General features: G+C 38.4%; 1 protein-coding gene across 6 annotated transcripts in view; it reads right to left on the bottom strand.

Moving 5' to 3' along the window:
• Positions 1-14,247: 14,247 nt before the first annotated feature.
• The window catches only part of LOC121327843 (T-lymphoma invasion and metastasis-inducing protein 1-like), a 108,874-nt gene continuing 99,617 nt past the window's right edge, over positions 14,248-23,504 (bottom strand). For all 6 annotated transcript variants that reach the window (XM_041272099.1, XM_041272098.1, XM_041272104.1 and 3 more), the window contains 11 exons: positions 22,901-22,969; positions 22,346-22,471; positions 21,427-21,535; positions 20,233-20,412; positions 19,693-19,811; positions 19,442-19,550; positions 18,596-18,654; positions 18,285-18,387; positions 17,785-17,872; positions 16,462-16,634; positions 14,248-15,792 (listed from right to left, as the gene is read on the bottom strand). In XM_041272099.1, coding sequence (XP_041128033.1) covers positions 15,302-15,792; positions 16,462-16,634; positions 17,785-17,872; positions 18,285-18,387; positions 18,596-18,654; positions 19,442-19,550; positions 19,693-19,811; positions 20,233-20,412; positions 21,427-21,535; positions 22,346-22,471; positions 22,901-22,969 — 1,626 coding nt within the window. In that variant the 3' untranslated portion in view covers positions 14,248-15,301. The remainder of the gene's footprint in view (positions 15,793-16,461; positions 16,635-17,784; positions 17,873-18,284; positions 18,388-18,595; positions 18,655-19,441; positions 19,551-19,692; positions 19,812-20,232; positions 20,413-21,426; positions 21,536-22,345; positions 22,472-22,900; positions 22,970-23,504) is intronic.

The following is a 23,504-nucleotide window of genomic DNA, read 5'->3' as shown; positions in this document are numbered from 1 at the left end:
TCTCAACAGGAGTCCCCCAAGGATCAGTCTTGGGTCCTCTCCTGTTCTCTCTCTCTCTACACCCGCTCCCTTGGCCCCCTCATCGCATCCTATGGTTTCTCATACCATTTCTATGCCAATGATGCTTCGATCTTCCTCTTCTCCCCCCCTCTGACCCCACCATCCACTCCTGTATCTCTACATGTCTGTCTGCTATCTCCTCCTAGATGCACTTGCATCACCTCAAACTCAACCTCTCTAAATCTGACCACCTTCCCCTCATCATCTTCCTCGTCCTCTGATCTCTCTATCTCCATTCCTCTGAAATCTACCATGCTCTCTCCCTCCTCCTCAGCCAAGAACCTTGGAGTAACCCTGGAACCCTCTCCAACTTCCAGCACATCTCCACTCTAAAATGCATCTGCCGATTCTTCCTGAGCAACATACGAAGAATCCAACCCTTCCTCACCAACTACTCCACGCAACTCCTCATCCAGGCCCTGATACTCTCCCGCCTAGACTACTGCAAACCCCCCTGGCTGGCCTCCCTACGTTCGCCACCCATCCGCTCCAGCTCACCCAGAACTCTGCTGCCATCTGGTGTTCTCTCTGCCTCGCTTCTCCCATGCCACTCCACTGCTCCGCTCACTCCACTGGTTCCTATTCACTGCTTGCATCCAGTTCAAGACCATTGTACTCGCCTACTGATGCCTTGACCAGACTCCACCCAGCTACATCCAGACACCTATATCTTCCTACACCCCCACCCGACATCTTCGCTCCACCTGCATGAGAAGACTGGCTGTACATTCGCTACACTACCCTGCTTCCAGAGCCTGCTCCTTCTCCACCCTCACCCCGAAGTGTTGGAACGACTTTCCTACAGATGTCAGGACTGCCCAGTCCCTGACCACCATTTGGCGCCTTCTCATGACACACCTCTTCAGACAACACCTGTAAAACTGAACTATTTCTGTCTGGACAATATAGCAATCTGCCTTTAATGCACTTTAGCCAATCAGTAGTATTTTGTATTTCACCTGCACTTGTATCTAACCCTGATGTAACTATCAGCACTGTTATCTGCTCTTGAACTGCCCCGTTATCAAATCGTACTGTGTTTTGTATTTGCTCTTATTAGGACTGATGTATCTTGCTCTTAATTGTACTGTAATTCTTGATGTGTATTTGTTGTATACAACTGTAAGTCACCCTCTGTTAAGAAATGAAATTAATAATAATAATAATAATAATAATAATAATAATAATAATAATAATAATAAAGTTGTTTGGATTGCCGCCAACTTTTTCTCCTGTCAAATACACTAAAGCCTCCAATTCCTCTGACTGATTGATATGGAAGGTTGATAGGCATTTGGGGACAAAGGCTGGATTTGTACGTAGCATGACCTTAGTCCTAGACTCCGTAAAAAACAAACAAGCTTTTGCCACTGAAAATGCCTGCATCTCATTCACACATCTAGCGGAGATGATGGCAAGTAAAAACACTGTGCTCAGACAGAGGTATTTAAGCTCTGTAGAATGCAGAGGTTCAAAGGGTGTTTTCATGAGTGCCTGCAGCACCACAATTGGGATCAACCTGAAGTGCCAAACACCACGTTTGGAACACACCCCTCTTGCATCCAAACTGAAACAATGTCCCCTGTGCCTGGCTGAGCAGGTCGCAGCACGTGGGCAATTGCCAAGGCTGGTGGCGCAATAGCTCCACCAGCGTGGAGGACCACGTTCTCCTGGGCCAGTACGGGGCCACTAAAGCACCCTGGCTCATTCCTGCCTGACTTTTTACAGGCACATTAGAAGCAATGCTACCAGTGGAAAGGCATAAAGGTTAGTCTTTGGCCACTCATGTGCAAGGGCATCAACTCCCAGCAGACCCCCGTTGCCTAGAAAGGAGAACCAGAGGGGACAATGATCAGATTTCAGGGAGGTAAAGAGATTGACCTCTGCTCTCCTAAACCTGTCCCAAATCAAGCTCATCACCTCGTCTGAGCCACATGGGACTCCCCTTGATAGGAGTTCTGTGACATGGTTTTCTGCTCCTGGTAGATGTATCGCTCTTAGAGAGAGCAGGTGCTCGTGAGCCCACAATAAGATCTTTGGGCTACCCGATGGAGATGGGGTGAGCACAGGTGGTTGATGTAAAATTTCTTTGGCCTTTCTAGGATTTTTTCTCATTTTCATGTGCTTCATGGTTTGTTTTACAATGTGAGAGCAAAGGGAATGACATACAAATAAGTAGGACTGAACAATTAATGTTTTTTCAGAGCAAATAAAATTCTGGAAGCTGGGAGATCCGTAACAGTCAATTCCTTTCTCCTCACCAAATCAAAAAGCAGTGCACAATGCAGAGGTAGTGGGTGGGCAGAGTAAAAACTGTCACATTTGCAGCAATATTGTAGTAATCCGCACGGGTGGTAATAGGATACGTTGCATGGTATTGAATATGGTATGATGTATGGCGTGATACATTACAGTGTATTATGGTGAATGGTGCAACACTGTGAGGAAGGACTGTACAGTATGCACGGTACGGTGCACAGCATATTAACATGAACGGTGCGGTACGGTGCACGGAGGCACGGTACAATGCGGTACGGTACATGGTTGGTACTGGCAGGGCCTAAACAAACTGTGCATGACCAAAGCAGCAACACAGGGATGCAATGCAAGAACTCCATAGTTGTGGCATGGGCAGCAGAGCAAAGCTATCTAACTGTTGGGCTTGCAAGCAAGTCTGAGCCCAGACTGCAGCGACTGCTTAAGCAGTAAGCCACGTGCACAGCACATGGAATAAAAAAAGGGAGAACACAAATACAGCAGTTTCAACCACACTATACCACATATATATATATATATATATATATATATATATATATATATATATATATATATATATATATATATAGTTTAATAATTACAATATGCCTGTAAAAAACAAGACTAATAAAACTTCAGCCAGAGTTAACGTAGAAAGAGAGAATAAACAATATTAATAATACTGTGTCACCGATCTCCGGAGTGCAGGGCAGGCAAGCCCACTGCTGCCGCTGGCCAGAAGGCCGCGAAAACAGACTCAGGGTAAAAAACACAATTAAATTATTTAAACAATTTTTTGCCTCAGCGGTTCATCCCAAGGGGAAAAAACAAGCAGAAATAAAATAAGACTTCTGTTTGAAGACAACGAATGTTTACTCTCTCGAATGCTGGGTGTAAAATGCACCTTTGGTAGAGGTGTTCAGTTGAATCTGACGCAATAGGTTAACCTGTTGTGTAATGGAATACATTTTGTACTTGAAAGGGAAAGGGAAAGTGCTGTGTTTGAAAACAGTATTGTCAACTCCTCCTACACTTCTCATAGTGCATGGCAGTTTGGCCTCTTTCACCTACTGACTGTTGTTTGTCTGGTTGCAGTCTGAATCATAATTTTAAATGATATGTATGCGTTGGTTGGTACAGTCACTTGTAATGTAACTCCATTGTGTCAAAGTATTGGGTTCTTATTGATGGGGATCGAATTTCAATCTCATCAGCTAATGGCATTAGTGTCCCGTAAATACATAATACAAGCACAGCATATATTTATAGATACAAAAAAAAATGTATGTTTTTATTTCATGTGTGATATGATTTCTTTCTAAACTGTGTGTTTGCACATTCAAACAGAAAGTATGTGATTTATCAGTACCATTTGTTTGTGTCAGTGAGAATGTTAGTAGACTCACGCACACTCTGGCCATTGCATACAGTGGTTTTCTTCTGTTAGAATGATGGTACTGACGATAAGATGAAGCTCCTATTAGATCAGCAATCAGTGCAGGATGTAAATTAATAATATTTTCATTAGGTTTATGTTACTGATCCAAGTATTGATAAAACTGCAAGTTTGTAACATAGGCACAGAAAAGGCACCAACCTTGGTCCTCAAGGCAGGTGAGGAAGATAACCAGGTTGTGAGGCCTTCAGGCAGAGCCATTCCTTCACCACTTCCACCTCGTCCCGATGGAGGGCCTCCTTAAAAAGGGGGTCTATTCATGAGCACTCCTCGAAGATGTGCCCATAGTCCCCACATTCCTCATATAACAGAGCCCCTTCTGCCTCCAACCGGCACTGCTGCTGTACACACTTTCTTTAAGGCCCTTTTTTTTAACCTGCAATACCGGTCAGAGTCTCCGGGAGAGCTATACCCAGACACCAGAAGCTGATGTGGCTGATGGGTAGATTGATCATTAAGCATTCAATCAATGCCCCCAGCCTCACGCTCACGTTGAGTCGACAGGGATGGATTTTAACCCTGTCCCTGCCAAACTTAAATAAATACAAAAAAACCCTCATTTTTTTAACGCATCACGAATACATATTTATCTACATGGTAGGCCTCAACCCTGACACATCATTGTATGCCTAATATGCTATTATTGTTTTATTCTTAATATTTAGTATGATATACATGCGTGGTCACTCATGTTTTAAATGCAAATGTCCACATGCAAACAACTTCACTGACATTGAGATTTATTACAACTATGGTGAAATGTTTTGCATCACCCTATAAATTAACTCATTTTGCTTCATAAAGTCAAATGAAACCTGCTGAATAATGTTATGTTAACATACTGAACTGCATACCACTTTGTAGTTTTCCATATACTTAATGACCAACTAACATTGTCATTTTGAAATCTAACATGAAATACTGTACTACTGTTAAGGCTTCTGATACACTTTTGTGATGTAATTGTGTAGTTTCTTTGATTACTTGTACATGATGTTAAATAAAAGATATAAATTATGTTCATAGTCTCTTAATTATTTTATTATGTCTCAATCCTAAAATTCTAGGTGATGCTAAACTTTTAGCCAGAGCTGCATTACTTTAAAACAGCTTTACATGTGCATCAATTCTAAACTTTATGCATATGAGCAAATCAAGGTCTCTTTTTACTACCCGGGTATTGATTATTAATTTGAAAATTTAAATAAAATGCAGAAAACAGGATGATGCAGTTGCAAGAATGGGTGTCTGGCTGGTGTAATAAAGACAATGTTGAAACAAGCATGGCATTAAGCCTTTTCTTAACTGACAGGATATTAATGTTTTACAGAAAACAATAAGGCACAGCAGCAAGTACACCTCAATAATAATAACTGTGGCGACTGTTCTTCTCAGGAACTAAATGGAAAGAGAACATAACTTCCTGTGGGGTTTATGTCAGTGATAACACAAGTGATCCATTAATAACACCGCTGTAAACACAAAAGATCCATTATAAACACCGTGGCACTCAATTTTTTTTTTTTTTTTTTTTTTGGTTCCTGGGTAGTAAGTGTTATTTCCTAATTGCTTATGCCTCAAAAGTATAGAAAATGGCTATTATTCCCCACAAACTTTGCTTTTGTGACCAGGACAGTGATATTTTGAAATTTACCTGTTTTCCAGAACATTCCAGATAGATTCAGTGCCGAGTAAACTTGGAGTAACTTCTAGAACTTTCTAGAACTTTCCAGTAATATAAATAGTGGTATAAATATAGGGGCCTTAAGCTCACCAGTTCAGTTTAGTTCCAGCTGCCTAAGTGGATACATATCTGCATTTTTCTGAAATGGCATCAAGAGGCTGCAAGCATCCGGCAGACGCATTTTGCAATGTCTGCGGCCAATTTATCAAGACAGAGCGAAAAAGTACTCCGTGGAAGCATCTGCTAAAATATGTGAGGCCTACAAGGCATATTTCGGCATGCCTGTCGGGGATCAAGACAAACCCTGGGCCCCTCATTTCACCTGCGAGCACTGCAAAAAAACTCTGGAAGGTAAGATGGACAATTGTTGCTCGGAATTTTATGTTATAATATTTGTTAAAAATTTTAAAATTGTAAAAGTTTTTAATTTTAAAATGTTCTACAATTTTCAATGTTATTGAAAAAATATATCATATATGAAAAATGTTGCGAGAATCTCTTACACATTAGTCATGGGTGAAATAAATGTATTTTTGTAGGATGGTACAGAGGGGAAAAGAGAGCCATGAAGTTCGCTATCCCAAGAATTTGTCGGGAACCCACTGACCACTCAAGCAACTGCTACTTCTGCATGGTGGACCCTTCCAAACGTCGGACTGGCAAGAATGCACCTGCTATCACGTATCCGGACCTTCCTTCATCCATCGCCCCGGTGCCACACTGCCATGAGCTCCCCGTACCCACTCCTCCGGAGAGAGAGCAGCAAGTCAGAGACCAAGGAAGACGTTGTAGATCCAGATGACAATTTCAGAGGTGGAGCTGAGGAGAGAAACCCATACTACCCCAACCAAAAAGACCTCAACGACTTGATTAGAGATCTTGGTCTCACCAAGTCCAATGCCGAGCTTTTGACGTCTAGGCTCAAGCAATGGAACTTGTTGGATGAAAGTGTGCAAGTCACAGATCAGAGGAAGCGTCACCAACCTTTTTCCACGCTTCTTCACCCGTCAAGATGGGCTCTGCTTCTGCCACAATGTGACCAGTCTGTTCGAGGCAATCGGAATCGCCTGTAACCAGAATGAGTGGCGCCTCTTCATTGACAGCTCATCCAAGAGCCTCAAAGCCGTGCTGCTCCATAATGGTAACAAGTACCCGTCTCTTCCCCTGGCTCACTCAGTGCACCTCAAAGAGGATTACAACAGCATCAAGACCTTGCTGGACGCCTTGAAGTATGATGAGTACGGCTGGGAGGTCATAGGAGACTTCAAAATGGTGGCATTCCTGATGGGTCTCCAAGGCGGTTTTACCAAGTTTCCCTGCTATCTTTGCCTTTGGGACAGCAGGGACACCAAGGCACACTACCACAGGCGGGACTGGCCACAGCTGACCGAGTTCTCTGTGGGGAGGAACAACGTCAAGTGGGAGCCACTGGTGGACCCCCGGAAGGTGCTGATGCCACCACTGCACATCAAATTGGGCCTTATGAAACAATTTGTCAGAGCTCTAGATAAGGAGTCGGCAGCCTTCAAGTACCTTCAAGACTTCTTCCCTAAGCTGTCTAAGGCAAAGGTCAAAGCCGATGTCTTCGTCGGACCACAGATAAAGAAGATCCCGGAGTGCAATGAATTCCCCAAGAAGCTCACTAGTAAGGAGAAAGCGGCTTGGAACAGCTTTGTCGCAGTGGTTCGGGGCTTCCTGGGCAATCACAAGGCTGAAAACTATGTGGAGCTGGTTGAGACTCTGGTGAAGAACTACGGCACAATGGGCTGTAGGATGTCCCTCAAAGTCCATATCCTTGATGCTCATCTTGATAAATTCAAGGAGAACATGGGAGCGTACTCGGAGGAGCAAGGGAAGCACTTCCACCAGGATATACTGGACTTTGAACGTCGCTACCAAGGACAGTATAACGAGAACATGATGGGAGACTAAATTTGGGGGCTGATTCGTGAAAGTGATTTATAGTATAATCGTAAATCTCGAAAAACTACTCACTTCTAAATCTTTTGTAGTCATTTTTGTATTACTTTAGTATAAATACATGTTAATTTGGATTCATATGTTGTTTTTTTCTGACTTTATGTGAACGAAAAGACACAAATTCGCCCGTTTTCTCATTGGAAATAGGTACATTTCAAAATATCACTGTCCTGGTCACAAAAGCAAAGTTTGTGGGGAATAATAGCCATTTTCTATACTTTTGAGGCATAAGCAATTAGAAAATAACACTTACTACCCAGGAACAAAAATTGTGTTACATAGTGTAGTAACTGTGTGGCTTCCAATGCAGTATGCTTTATCTAGAGTTATCATTTCTTGCCAAAAAGATCAAATAAGTAGCCTATATTAAAAAAATAAGTAAAGTATTGTGAGCACTGTACCCCAGAAAACCGTAAACATTTTTTAGTTTTTATTTTAATGAAGCAGATTAACTAAGAAAAAGCATACGCACTCCAAAAATGCGTACGGTGCAAAGCACAAAATGAAATCAGTATGAGAAAAATATTACTCACACACTTCTGAATGTACACGTATCTTGGGTTAAATTATAAATATTTGAGGAGCATATTAAGTGTGCTATTGCTTCCACTTTTGAATGAAATATTATTTGCTAAATTTACAGTAGCTATTGCGACAGTCAATAATGTAATAGCAGTGCTGTACAGTGTTGCCAGATGTATGATAATTATTGTATTTATGCGATTATTTATACCATTGACGATGGACAATAGATCATTGTAAAAATGGCCAAAATATACGATAATTCAGGATGGTCCATACAGTACTCATTTCGGGGGGGAACATATCCGATAATTTTTTTCATCTTCTGTCATTGGGAGCCTAGGAGAAAGGAGACGACAACAATGAATAATTTTCATCGCCTCAGTGATTGGCCGTTGCTATAGCAGGTTGTCAGTGATTTGTTGGTTGTCTTTATGTCGTCGCTCGTGGGTGGAGACATGTTTAAACGTGTCTGTGAGCTTGACTGTGCTTGTGTAGCTGCATGGACGGCTGGACATTATTTTCTCTGTTACTTTATTTAATACATATTTGGATAGGAAGTTTCAATGGTGGAATCATGACCAGTGAGGAAGACTCAGAGTGAGGTGGATTATCCAGGTACTTCTGTGAAGAAAAGCAAGGATGAAGAGGAGTCAGCATTGACCACGAAAGCAAAACACCTGCCGCAGTGCTATCGTAAGGAATGGGAGATACAACCTTTGTGTTGCAGGTTATTTTATTATAGTAATATTATATAGACACCCAGATTAACTGGTGAATGCAACATAAATAGTTTCCAGTGAGGCACTCTGCCCGGGAGCATGAAAGTGCCTCAGATCTTTCTTGTATTGTCTCCCAAACGTATCCTATTGCTACAAATATGTTGACTTCAATTTATAAGAACATAAGAACATAAGAAAGTTTACAAACGAGAGGAGGCCATTCGGCCCATCTTGCTCGTTTGGTTGTTAGTAGCTTATTGATCCCAAAATCTCATCAAGCAGCTTCTTGAAGGATCCCAGGGTGTCAGCTTCAACAACATTACTGGGGAGTTGATTCCAGACCCTCACAATTCTCTGTGTAAAAAAGTGTCTCCTATTTTCTGTTCTGAATGCCCCTTTTTCTAAACTCCATTTGTGACCCCTGGTCCTTGTTTCTTTTTTCAGGCTGAAAAAGTCCCTTGCGTCGACACTGTCAATACCTTTTAGAATTTTGAATGCTTTAATTAGGTCGCCACGTAGTCTTCTTTGTTCAAGACTGAACAGATTCAATTCTTTTAGCCTGTCTGCATATGACATGCCTTTTAAGCCCGGAATAATTCTGGTCGCTCTTCTTTGCACTCTTTCTAGAGCAGCAATATCTTTTTTATAGCGAGGTGACCAGAACTGCACACAATATTCAAGATGAGGTCTTACAAGTGCATTGTACAGTTTTAACATTACTTCCCTTGATTTAAATTCAACACTTTTCACAATGTATCCGAGTATCTTGTTAGCCTTTTTTATAGCTTCCCCACATTGCCTAGATGAAGACATTTCTGAGTCAACAAAAACTCCTAGGTCTTTTTCATAGATTCCTTCTCCAATTTCATATCTCCCATATGATATTTATAATGCAATTTTTTATTTCCTGCGTGCAGTACCTTACACTTTTCTCTCTTAAATGTCATTTGCCATGTGTCTGCCCAGTTCTGAATCTTGTCTAGATCATTTTGAATGACCTTTGCTGCTGCAACAGTGTTTGCCACTCCTCCTACTTTTGTGTCGTCTGCAAATTTAACAAGTTTGCTTACTATACCAGAATCTAAATCATTAATGTAGATTAGGAATAGCAGAGGACCTAATACTGATCCCTGTGGTACACCGCTGGTTACCACACTCCATTCTGAGGTTTTTCCTCTAATCAGTACTTTCTGTTTTCTACATGTTAACCACTCCCTAATCCATGTACATGTGTTTCCTTGAATCCCAACTGCGTTCAGTTTGAGAATTAATCTTTTGTGCGGGACTTTGTCAAAAGCTTTCTGGAAATCTAAATAAACCATGTCATATGCTTTGCAATTATCCATTATCGATGTTGCATCCTCAAAAAAATCAAGCAAGTTAGTTAGGCACGATCTCCCTTTCCTAAAACCATGTTGACTGTCTCCCAGTACCCTGTTACCATATAGGTAATTTTCCATTTTTGATCTTATTATAGTTTCCATAAGTTTGCATATAATAGAAGTCAGGCTTACTGGTCTGTAGTTACCTGGTTCAGTTTTGTTTCCCTTTTTGTGGATCGGTATTACGTTTGCAATTTTCCAGTCTGTCGGTACCACCCCTGTGTCAAGAGACTGCTGCATGATCTTGGTTAGCGGTTTGTAAATAACTTCTTTCATTTCTTTGAGTACTACTGGGAGGATCTCATCCGGCCCAGGGGATTTGTTTATTTTAAGAGCTCCTAGTCCCTTTAACACTTCTGCCTCAGTTATGCTAAAGTTATTTAAAACTGGATAGGAACTGGATGACATGTGGGGCATGTTGTCAGTATCTTCCTTTGTAAAAACTTGTGAAAAGTAATCATTTAATATATTTGCTATTTTTTTTTTCTTCCTCTACGATTTTGCCATTTGTATCTCTTAACATTTAATCTCCTCTTTGAATGTTCTCTTGCTGTTGTAATATTGGAAAAACATTTTGGAATTGGTTTTAGCTCCCTTAGCAATGTTCATTTCTATTTCTCTCTTGGCCTTTCTAACTTCCTTTTTGACTTGCATTTGCAGTTCTGTGTACTCTTTCTGTGTACTTTCTTTTTGGTCCTTTTTTAATGCTCTGTAAAGTGCCTTTTTTCGCTGAATATTTTTTTTTTAATTGATCTATTAAACCATTTTGGCAATTTAGTTTTACATTTAGATTTGTCTACTTTAGGGATATAATTGTTTTGCGCCTCTAGTACTACATTTTTGAAGAACAACCATCCTTCTTCATGCATGGACACCCCCACCTAAACGTTCCACTGACTGGATACACATCCCAAGTGATGATTATGCATAAACGAAGTTGTTTTAATCACCGTACGGCAGGGGAATCCCCAATCTACTTCTGTTAGTCTCTGTTTCATTCCTTCATAGTTTGCTTTTCTAAAATTGTAAACCTTAGCTTTAGTCATTACTTTTGAGGATTTAAAAAACACTTCAAATGAGACCATGTTGTGGTCTGAGTTTGCCAGTGGTTCTCTGACCTCTGTTTTAGTTATTCTATCTTCGTTATTTGAAAAGACTAAATCAAGGCATGCCTCCCCTCTAGTGGGTGCCTTCACAAATTGTGTTAGGAAGCAGTCATTTGTCATTTCCACCATTTCTATTTCATCCTTCGCGCTACCCACCGGGTTTTCCCATTTTATTTGGGGGAAGTTGAAATCCCCCATTAGTATGGCTTCTCCTTTGCTACACACATTTCTAATGTCATTGTATAACAGATTATTGTGCTCACCGTCTGAATCTGGCCGTCTGTAGCATGCTCCTATTATTATGCCTTTTGAATTTTTGTCTGTTATTCTGACCCATATTGATTCGGTTTTATTTTCTTTGTCCAGGTTTAACACCTGGGCTTCAAGACTGTTTCTTATGTATAGCGCTACCCCTCCTCCTCGTCTGTCCTGCCTGTCTTTCCTAGACAGTGTATACCCACAAATATTATATTCGTCCCCATCACTCTCAGATAACCACGTTTCTGTAACACCTATCACATCATAGTTACCTGTTAGTGCAGTAGCTTCAAGTTCTAGAATTTTGTTTCTGATACTTCTAGCATTTAGATAAACACATTTAATGGTTGTCTTACCTGAGTTGTTGTTCTTGTTTTGATGTGGTCTCCCTTCTGTTTTTTTGTTGATTTCTCTAGTATAACTGTCTTTACTATTATGTACAGCCTATGTCATATTGAGCTCAAAATACTTTGTTTAGACCGCTCCACAATAATTCTAGCTAACTACATTTAACATAGTACAAATGTGAGTAAAATATGCATTACTTTGCACAATATTAGTTTTCCATAAAAACTGTTAAACTCAAGGTTAACAGTTGTTTACAGCAATATCGTCCAATTAAGGATGAAAAACACATTTATATTTGCGTGTTCCTAAATTTTGGTCATGTACGATAATATTTCATGAAATACAATAATTTTTAGCCTCCAATTCAATATTGTCAATATTCTTATCTGTCAACACTGGTGCTGTACTACTGCGTTACTTTTAAAACTGAACATAAAAGCCATGTTAACAGTGGAATATGGCCAACATATGTTGCAAAGAATCCTGCAGCATGAAACACATTTAACTGTATTTAAACAGAGATTATTATTATTTCGTTGTTTCCAGTACTGAAAAAGGCTACACAAGTCTATAGAACTGAAGGGACTAAATTACTAAACGTATGTGTACTATATTGTCACAAAGACGGCCGGAGTGGGGGACGTCAGACCAAAAACAGGAACCCGGAAATAAACAGCAGAGAGGTGAAGTTTGGTGGAGCTGAGTGAATGGTCTCGCTCAGCATTTAATAAATGAACAGACAGAAAATAAACGGTTCTAAGACAAACAAAAACACAGGACACGGCACTGGTAGCCAAAATAAACAGACAAACAAAACAGACTAACACTAAACAAAACACGGTGAGCAAATATTTTAACTATTACTATTATTACCTCCGTCTCCAATCCCGTTCTCCACTCACCGAACACACAACCCCAAGTGAGTGAAAACATGCTGCTTTTATGCAGCTGTACCGAGACTCAACTGCTAATCAATTATTCAATTGGAGTCGCGGTACAACTGCACGTGAATTAATAAAGTGCAATTCCCCGTGCTCACATATTACTTTTTACTTGCACGTGAAGTGCTGTGCAATCCTCGTGCCTAAATGCAAATATACATTTTAAACACTCGTGTTACAGACCCGTTTATATCCCGTGTACCAATGACTATACACCAACATTAACACACAACATATAACACAAAATACACACAGGCGGGCAGGGCACTTTGCCACATATATACGTGTTAAATATGCAGTTAAAACAGGTATCCGGGTGTTTTCAACAACTGGTACCCGGTTCCGGATTTTCTACCCTTGTCGACCTTATATTTTACACACACACTTACACTTCTAAATTTACCTGATTGGTGAAATATAACTGATTAGCTGAATGAGGTAGCATGAGGAGTCTTATTTGTCATCACAGCCCGAATACAAGCAGCAACACGACTTACTGCTGAGAAAAGATGAACCAAAATGTTACTGCCCGATCAACTCATCCATGACATACAGGCAGCCATTTTCAAAGCAATGTAAATTAGCTTCCTGAAGAGCCCCATATTTAACATGCCAAGCAACACCACAGTTCACAAAGTGGAAGAAAAAAAAGATCCGTTAGTCTGACCTGCAGACATTCGTGAATGATGACGCACACTAACTAATGGCTGTGTACGCGCAAACTGCCTCCAATCACAGTTGGAAATGAGAAGCAGCACATAACTAATGCTGTGTAACAGCAGATGGCCGCAAACTGCCTCTATATGCGGAATTGAGGTTGTATCTTTGTAAATGCACATTTATTTGAGGTTTTATTTTTTCCTCAAATTGAGGGTGGGAAATTTGGGCAGTGTCTTAAATTTGAAGGAATATGGTAAATCCCTTATGGGGCTCTAAAGTGGATCTAAAAATCACTGGTGTCACATCCTGTGAATATACAGTAAAATCACTATTGCTGAAGAAATCTACAATTTACAACTGATTAGTATCTTAAACCAAAGTTTTTTTTTCTATTTGCATAACAAAAGAATACATAATTTCTTAAAAAAATTAAAAACAGTAGTTTTGTTTTCCCATCACATACCATGTTCAATTCAGAGTGAAAGTAGTAGGTCTGCAGGAACAGTTAGCTGTACAGCTGCTGGAATGTATTTTTATTCTGGTTTGTTTATCTTCTTTAATGTTGTGTTGGAATTGAACTTTTATTCAAGCTTCATTTACTTCTCAGAAAGCTGTGCTTTTGATTCATTAGGTTGGAGCATCTACATTTTCAGCTAATAAAAGAATATCAATTTCTGTCATGTCAGGATTCTTTCCCTAACATGTTTTTGTAAGAAAGGAAAGCATCTCATTTTGAAGAGATGAATGGATTCAAGTCAATTTTGTAAGTCATCGCTGCACTAGTGGAAGAAATGCAGCCTGAAAGAAAACGCAACATTAAATGTCAGTCTGTTAAAAAAGCAACATTGCAAATCACCATGCTTCTTTCCCTCATTTTTATTACGTTTTGACAAGCATTTACAACTTTTCAGAACCATATTCCTAAAAACATAAAAATAGACCTTTCAGCTTATAAAAAAAGAAATATATTAAAAGAACCCTTCTGATGTGTGCGTTACAGAATGACATTATGTACAGACAGCTATGGCAGCATGCATCAGCAGACTTGAATTAAACAATGAACAACATCTCGTGGAAATACAGTTGTCTATATTCTACTCTTTTTGGACACTTACTTCCTATACATGGGCTAAGAGGACTAAGCAAAAAAAGTTTAAATGCAGAAAGCAAAAAATACTATTAAACTACTAGCAATAGCAGCAGTGAAACTTACCAAAGGAGTCTTAAAATAAAACTGAAAAAAGGAATTGACAGCTATAGTCTGACCAAAATATACACATCACAGGTGAATTCAGAAATGTTTACATTTAGAAACATATTCCTTTTATACAGTGTCATTGTGTGTCTTCAGGGACAGGACTTTAAAACACAATCCTTTCATTATTTAAATACTATGATTTCATCTGCGATTACCTCACCCAGCACCCCAAATTAACCTCTCGGCAGCCACAATTTGTATTCTACAGATTCAAATGACACTTAATAAAATGAAATAAAGTTTATTCTCATTCTTGGTTTACAATAGACCGAGATATATTTAGTAAAGAAAGCATTCCAAGTGACTTTTGAATGACATTAAATAAAACAAACTGTTTACTGTGTTAGAACTCCCCTATTACTGCAGAGCTGTTGTACAGCATATAGGTACATTAACTGTGCCAATACAGCTGCAAACATTTCCCACCTCATTATTTAATTAGAACCCCTGATTAACAGATAAATAAGAGCCCTTGGTATAATACAACCCCAAAAGCCTTTATTTATTAAAATATCCACCATCTTGAGTTCTAAGCCTACATTTGGCAAAAATGTGCTCAGAGCAATATAGCTGCCTGAATCCATGTGCAAACTTCGCCCAACCACAGGTGTATGGGAAATTGACATTTTGCCTTGATAAGAATAGTATGTATTGTTTCACTTAGAACCTTAAATGTCACTGTTTCGAACAGGTACAAAATCTTCCCGTCTCACCCAGATCACCTCTTCGGCATTGTTTTCTATTGCGCAATTGAGTCCAGATACAGCAGACTGTTTCTTAAGCTGGGCCGTTTTGATTGCACGGGAATCCCCAGTCTTATGATTATTCCCCCACTCAGGTTTTGTATTGTCCGTGAGAGAGACTGCTTTTACCTGGGCTGGCAGGTCATACTCCACAGTAGGCCCCTTGACTGATTCGCAGTACTCATCATCGTCGCTCAGAATGTCAGTCTCCTTGACATCCTCCTGATCCTCGTATTGATCCAGATCAAACTGCTCCTCCACCCAGCGGTCAGTGTCAGCGCTAATGGCAGCTTGCTGAGGTTGGGGTTGTTGCTGAGTCTCTGTAGCAGGATTGCACTCAAACACACTGTCTGTATCAATGGTAAACCTGTTCCTCACTAGCTTTCTCTTCCCAAGAGTCCTAGATGGCGCAGAAACTTGAGAGAAAAAGGTTTTGTGTTTATAAAAAAAACAAAAACAAAAAAAAAACCTCAGAATTAGGTCAACCTATAAAATGTTGTCATATTGCTTGGCATGTTAACTGAAGCTAGTTGGTGGTTACTTCTGTAGCTATTCTTGTTTCAAACATGCTTGTTTTCACTTGGATGCTGCATATGTATTCTATCTGAATGTATTTTTAAAAGAAGCAGGCTTAGTTAATTGCTAAACATTACATACTTCAGTCTTACCCATTGAGAGGGATCCAGCAACCTTTCTGAAGGACACTAGCTATTACAAGATGACCATCAACACTTTATATTCAGTAAAAACCTTATCATAACTTTGCAAATCCTCTGGACAAAAACAAACAATTACAGGAACATTTAATTGTGTACAATAATCTATATACAAAGCCAAAGATTTTCAATGTTCTTATTTTTGTAGTTTTTCAGAACCTGCATTTTATATTTAGTTTTTGTATGTTGCCAGTCTGCTTTGCCAGAGGGCAGGTCTTTCTGCTTTGCTAGTGGGTTTAACTAGAATACATGCTTCTCTTCCTGTCATTTGGACATTGTCTGCCTATATTTTGTTTTATGACATTTTCACATTCCAACAACCCACTCTAGAGACTAAACCAATTGCTGTATTAAAAAAATGTTTTGTACCTGCTCTGTTCATTACAGGTCTTGCTCCCTTCAGGGCACAAAGCCGCTTCCCTCCAAAAGGCACATACTGCTGATTAGGTGGTAAACTTTCGGTTTTGAGTAGCTGCCTTCGCTGTTTATCCCGAAGAACAGAATGGATTGTCTTTAAAAAGTCTTTCTTACTCTCTGGAGAACTGAAAAAAAAAATGAACACAACTTTAAGAATGCTGCACAATGCATATTAGAAAATTGAGATTTTCTTTAACCTGATTACTCAATATGGGGTCCTTAAATTGCTAATAAAGGACCTTGAATGTTTTCCCTCAAAATATGTTTAATCTCTGTTCCAAATCAGTCCACTGGAAAATATCTAAATATTCCTGTTTGTAATTTATCTTTTTCTGCTCCATTCTAGGACACGCCCCCTGCATGTCTTTCTAATCATGTAGACTAAAGGCAGTGTCATATACATCTTATCTGAATATAGTTTAGCAAATAAAGCATTAAAAAAAAAGAGAATAGTGTTTGGTGAGTCAGCAGTAATACAGTAACCATAACAGCAGCAACCAGTATCTGATTTGAATGACAACTTGAAGGAATCAAAACAACTGGATGCAGACTGATTACAACACAGACGATGTGCCCTCTTCTCAAACAATAGGCTTTGAATTCATTTTATGAGCAAGTTACTGAACAAACAACATGATCTACATGTAGGTCACTAGAAATGTAATTAAACTTTATTTTCGGTAATAAATTAGCATTAGGACCTAGTGGTAACTTAACCTGCACTCAGATTAAAAAATAAAGCTGCCTGAAAGAGCTGCTGATTGTATGTAAAAGATGTTTTTGTTTTTGGTGTTCATTATTTAGGCTACTGGGAATACCCATGACGCGACATTGTCCACCGCTAATACAACCCAGGACCCACAGATCAACAGTTTCTGTATAGAAACAATACTGAGGAACTTTGTAAATGGTCTGAAAGAACCATTTCTAAATGGGATATCGACGCCCGAGGGCAACCAGTTCACATATGGAAACGGCAGTATTCATTGAACACTGAGGAAAACATTTGTATTCATTAGCAACTAAAACTAGTGCTGCAGAAAACCCAGAAAAAGAGAAAATAAAAACTTGATGTTAGGATCTATATGTTTACATTTTCATTCTAAATAGCTCCTGTTTCAAAAACTCAGCATGTTGGACATCTTGTATAACTGTACGTTTATTGTTTTTTTTTTTAATTTTATTTTCCTTATACAATTTGGTAAAAACTGCATTAAACGTTCAGTGCAACTGGTTTAGTATGTAGAATCTGAAACAAGTGTGTTTACTGCTTACCTGCAACACAGGTGGAATGTTCTTTCTGGTCTTCCTTCAGACTCAGATTTTACATGCACAACTTCACACACAGCACCTCCCTCTGCATCTGATGTGCAATAAAAACAAGAACTTCTACATTAATAGCACATTAGGTATTCATTATTTTCTCTTAAGACAGACCAATTGTCTCCGCTTCACTCCAAGCAGCTACCTTGCTGAAGAACTCATGGCTACAGTAATCACTAACATTAGTGGTGGGTCCCTGCCTGTAAAAACACATCTGTACTAGACAAAGCAACCTAAATCTGAAAAGCTGCTGCACGTTCAGGGAATTCTCAGGTTTATTGCAAGGGGCTTGAAGCACTCCTGCAGTATTCAGTGGAACATTAATGTGTGGCTGCCTCCAAATATCTAAAAGTTGGAATATAATTTATAACTGATCTCCCAATCAATTGCAGTCCAGTGAACATTTAACATCAAACATGTACAGGCTGTGGGAAAGGTTTGAAGTGGTTTACCTGAACTGGCAAGTGCACGAACTTGGAGCGCATCAGTAGAAATCATGTGGCGGAATCTAAATGGGTCTCTCTCATCTGAGATTGAAGCTCTATGAGACGCCCCCTTTAATTAAAATAAAACAGTGACAGTTTTGCTTCAGAAATATTTACAATTCTACATACATGGTTTTCTTTTAAATCAAATGATCTACAGCAAGTATAAATAAATGGTGTAATAGGTTCTTTAAATGTAATAATTAAGCTCAGGGCTGTAAGATGTGAATACTGCTTTACTAGATTATATAAATACATATGAAGAATGTAATACTTGCCATTTTTTTCTTCTGCTTTGAGCAATCTTTGTAAACAAATACAACAGCATTTTTAAAAACTGAAATAGGAAAAAATAAATAAAACAAGGTTTATGCACCAGTAGTTTATGTTCACATTGATTATTTAACATCATATAAATCACAAGTTCAACTATTTACATAACTGCAAAATAATTAAAATAAATGATTGTATATTTGACTACCACTAGGTGTCACTGTGAACCACTTCATGTTACAAAGGCAAGACCCACTTAGCGCTGGCAACAGCTAGATTGCTATAATCTGCAGATTGCTATATATTCCTTGGAATATTTAATGGCAGCATAAACAGTGGCAAATGGTACTTTGCCCATTATGGCTTTAGCTTCACCATCACCTAACTTTACCACTGCAGCTCGAGATCACAAAAATAATTCTGACTGCGTTCTGTATTTGTCCACATTAAGTGTCATACATCTTTAAATTAAAATAACATTGTCATTTAAAAAGCTTTTTTTTTTTTTGCATAAGCAAATACATTAGTTACTTGCTATATTTTAACACACAAAAATATTTACATAACATCTGAAGAATGCATTGCTTTTCATAAATATATAAAATACACATTTAAGTGAAAGTTGTTTTAAAACATTAAATTGCAGTGTACATCAAGTCTAAAACGTAACTACTAAATATGTGTACAGTGCTTAAAAGCCTTTGATACCTTGCAGTAATATACAAGCTGTGGGTTGTGTTAATCTTTTTCAAAGTAACCTGAATGAATGCACATTTAAAAAGCTTTTATTCTTGAACTCCTCCAAGTATGTTTCAATATTTCAGCTATTTTGCCCTGAAAACTTGACATACCAAACGCTGCTAACTCTGGGTCTTTTTTCCATTTTCCAAAAGAGGCAGGGGGGTTAAGCCAAACAACTGTCGTGTGAAGCAGCAAGTCTCCCATCGACAGATCTGCAACCTGCACAATGTAATCAGAGTTATTTAACTAAGCAAACAGTGGTCAATCTTTCTTATTTTTTGTAAACAAATGTACTCTTTTGGACTTCAATTAAATAAAAATATACAATGTACACAGAAATGTATATTGAACAGATACTCGCCTCTTTTTTCTCTCCAATTTGTTCGGCTATCAGTTGGTCAAATACAGCACCATACTCTTCATGGATTTTTTGCATTTCATTAATGTGGCTCGCTACTTTGTTCATGGCTTTCATTGCAACTAAAGAAACAAAAAGAGGGTCCAGTGGTTAAATAAACGGGCGTGTAACCAGGAGGTCCCCGATTCAAATCCCAGCTCAGCCACTAACTCACTCTGTGACCCTGAGCAAGTCACTTAACCTCCTTGTGCTGTCTTTCAGGTGAGATGTTGTAAGTGACTCTGCAGCTGATGCATAGTTCACACACCCTAGTCTCCTATCTTGTAAAGTGCTTTGTGATGGTCCACTAAGGAGCTATATAAAAATAAAGAATATTATTAAATCTAAATATGATTTCACCTTAATACAGTTTTCATGAGAATTGCTTCAAGTTACCTACATTTTATGAACAGTAGTTTCATGCTGTTGGCTGGAGAATTACTTGCCATAGCTCTAGTCACTGGAAATTAAGTTGATATCTGCCAGTAGATGTTCATTTCTTACCATCAAGATGATAATGTTCTTCACTTTCAGGGTCTGTTAAGGAAAATAGCTCCCTCAGCAGCAAAGGGTACTTAAGCACCCGCTGGATAGGTTTAATCAGGTAGGATTCCAGAGTGGAGGAGTGCTGCTGTTTGGGATTCTGAGCATCAAGGAAGGCCTTGAAAGCAGGGTCAGTTTTCGCTAATACACAAAGACAATACAAGAGTATGGTTTTTAAAACACATGGTTTACAATTTTACATTTACAAATCTTAAATAAAAAAAAATAAAGATTAACAAGCAAAACTGTTAGTAATATATATTTTTTGAAATTTGAATAGGAAAGGACCCAACTTTTCTATATGCACCATAAAAAGTAAATCTTGTCTCATTACCATATCAAATTTGGGCTTTTGCTGGTTACAACAGGATTAAAAAAAAATTACAAAACGCAGGTTTGCCATTTACCTATGTGTCATTCTTATTTATGTTAATTTGGTTACTTCCTCTACCGGAATAATATGGAGAAAATATTTTCTACCAGCACACAATCCTAACTGGGAGTGACAAGTCTCAGTTTAAAACTGTTTGTTCTCAATCTACTAAAAATTGAAACCAACTTCAAATGTTACTGATTGATTTGTTTAAAATGCTTTGGTCTTCATTTAAACGTTCCATTTTTTATAAGTTCTGAAAAGCATCTGAATTTCTGCATGAATCTACTTCCCCAGCCCAATGTGCAGACTAAAGGTGTTCAGCTATTATTAGTCAGCATCAGAACCCAGAGTGATTCTTAGAGCATCAAGGTCACTTCCTTTCTTAGTAAATGAGGAGAAAGGGTTAACACTTCTGTTGGCAATCTCACCCACAAAGACTTTGGAATCACTATATAATGCCAAGTACTTAACTTAAACAATTTTATTTATCTATTCCTTAATATTTTGTGGCTATATCTCTGGCTTTTATGTATTTTAATCAAGACGCATATGACTCCAGTTTGCTCTCTGTTTGAGAACAGTTCAGTTCATGATCTGTGTCTTTCTGATTCATGTCTACATGCGACTTCGCTTTCACTGGTTTTGTGACAAGGGGTTCACTTTTGTACACTATTTGGTCTCTGTCCAGCTTTATTTATTAGGAGGTAGAGGTAAACACTTTAGAATAATGGGATCTTGATAATAATTACTTTAAAAAAACAAATAAAAAAACGAATTACCTTTTACCAACACCTTTGGAACTTTTGTATGGCTGGCACAAAACGCACTGTAGATCTTGAAGCGGTCTGCGTAGTACAGAAAAGAGCCACCCAGGGAGAACAGCACCTTCTGCAGACAGGACACGTGCAAATAATATCAGGACTAGCCAGCTTTCAGTTTCTTCTGGTCTGGATTTCAGTTAGCCCATTAATGAAACTGCACCTCAAAAGCTGCACTTCATCTATTTCAAAATCATTTACAGACCATGCATAAGAGTAAGTTTAAAGCATGAAATCACATTAGATTGAAATTTGTTTGAAGTGACTGGAAAATCCAACTGTGGATTTCATAAAATTTTGCATTTAACCAACTACTGGGTGTATTCCTTGAACATTACTAATAGGTATTTTAGGACTGTAGATAATGAAATACTTGGTGCATGGAAAACAAAATTTGAGAGACAGGACTGTTGTACATAATGTTGAATAGAATACAAATCTTCACAATTACACCATAGTAGTCCACTGTAAATCTGGCACTAAAACTGACTTCAGTAGCATTTGGAAAATGTTGTCTTGCAATGTGGAGTGAACACGTACAAAGATATCTGCAATATTATCTTATACATTTACATTTGAATATTGAAGTTGTCTTGAATTATGTTATAAAAGCAATTGTAAGATTGTGTGTAAGGAGTCTTTGTCAAAGTCTTAATCCCCTTCTTACTAGTTCAGTAATTTGCAGACAAAAGTATTGGACCCTACACTTACCAAGATCATTTTTACACATACACTGTAAAAGGTGTCATAAACAAATATTTAAAATTGCTTAAGTGCTTTATTTTCAATTTGTATAAAGAATTTGTTAAATAACCAGAAATTGCGTATGTTGGTCTTTGTCAATAATTAGTGGCTAATGTTCACCAACATGCTTCCTTACCTTGAACTGATCAACTTCTTCAAGTTTTTCCAAGTCAGGCACCAGCCTTGTTCCATCTTCAAGTGTTTGAAGAAATTCATTTTGGAACTCCAGCATTTCTGCCAGGTTTCCAAAAAGCACATCAAGCTATGACAGAGACACATGCAGCAAGTTAAAATGACTGCAGTGCAATACAAATACTATTTACAGGAAAAATAAGTTTCCACAACTAATATTGTACAGTACATAGATAAACCATGTAGTAAAGTGGTCAAAAGTTAGAAATTAGGTTGTATAAACCTTTTCAAATACAGGTGTATTCAACCCCCTGCTTTTGATTTCATATGTACTTGTTCTAACAAACCAACAATTGTATAAAACGAGTAAAACATTAAATAGACTACATGAAGAGCAATTAGGGACAACCAACATCAGTCATTTATATGACGTGTTAAAAACGGGGTCTTCTTAATGTACAGACCTCACTTGAACATCAACACTACACTGAAGACAAAATACTAAAACACTTGCCATTTCAACAACATTTTTATTTACACAATATTTACATCAACATACCTCGTCTTGAGTAAGAAAGGTTTCTTTCTGTAAAGGTGTTAAATACCTGTCAATAAGACATTTTAAATCCTGAAAGAAGAAAAAAAATCCTTTATAACATCCGGACTCAATGTTTTTACAAATCAAAACCATGTTTAAATCTCCAATGCACACTATTATTCACATTGTACATCCTATAGCAATTTACAATGGTCATCAGGCCCCAATGTTAAAGCCAGGCTTCCTAACTGAGAATATTGCCAACTATCAATTGACAGCAACATTGGGCAAGACTGTCGTGGGGCAAAAAAGGTCTGTTTGGCAGGTAATATTGTATTTCAATGTTAATAAAATGACCTGTAATTCATATGAAGCCTTATAAAATAGTAAAAATTCTCACTGCAAAGATGCAAACAAAATTACTACTACAGAATATTCAACTACTGAAACGGTGTGCCAGCCAAGAGTCCAGTGGTTATAAAATTGATGGTTACCTATGGTGAATCAGACTACAATAAATGTTAGTCCTTTCCACAGTCCAGGACTGCCAGACAACAATTATAGCCACAAAAAGAAAAAAAAAAGAAATATAAAATGTGGCACCTAAACTGCAGTGATGTGTGAT

This window comes from Polyodon spathula, chromosome 15, assembly GCF_017654505.1.
Source record: "Polyodon spathula isolate WHYD16114869_AA chromosome 15, ASM1765450v1, whole genome shotgun sequence".
NCBI lineage: Eukaryota > Metazoa > Chordata > Actinopteri > Acipenseriformes > Polyodontidae > Polyodon > Polyodon spathula.
Note: the sequence above shows the minus strand (reverse complement) of the source record. Positions and strands in the feature narration are given on the sequence as shown.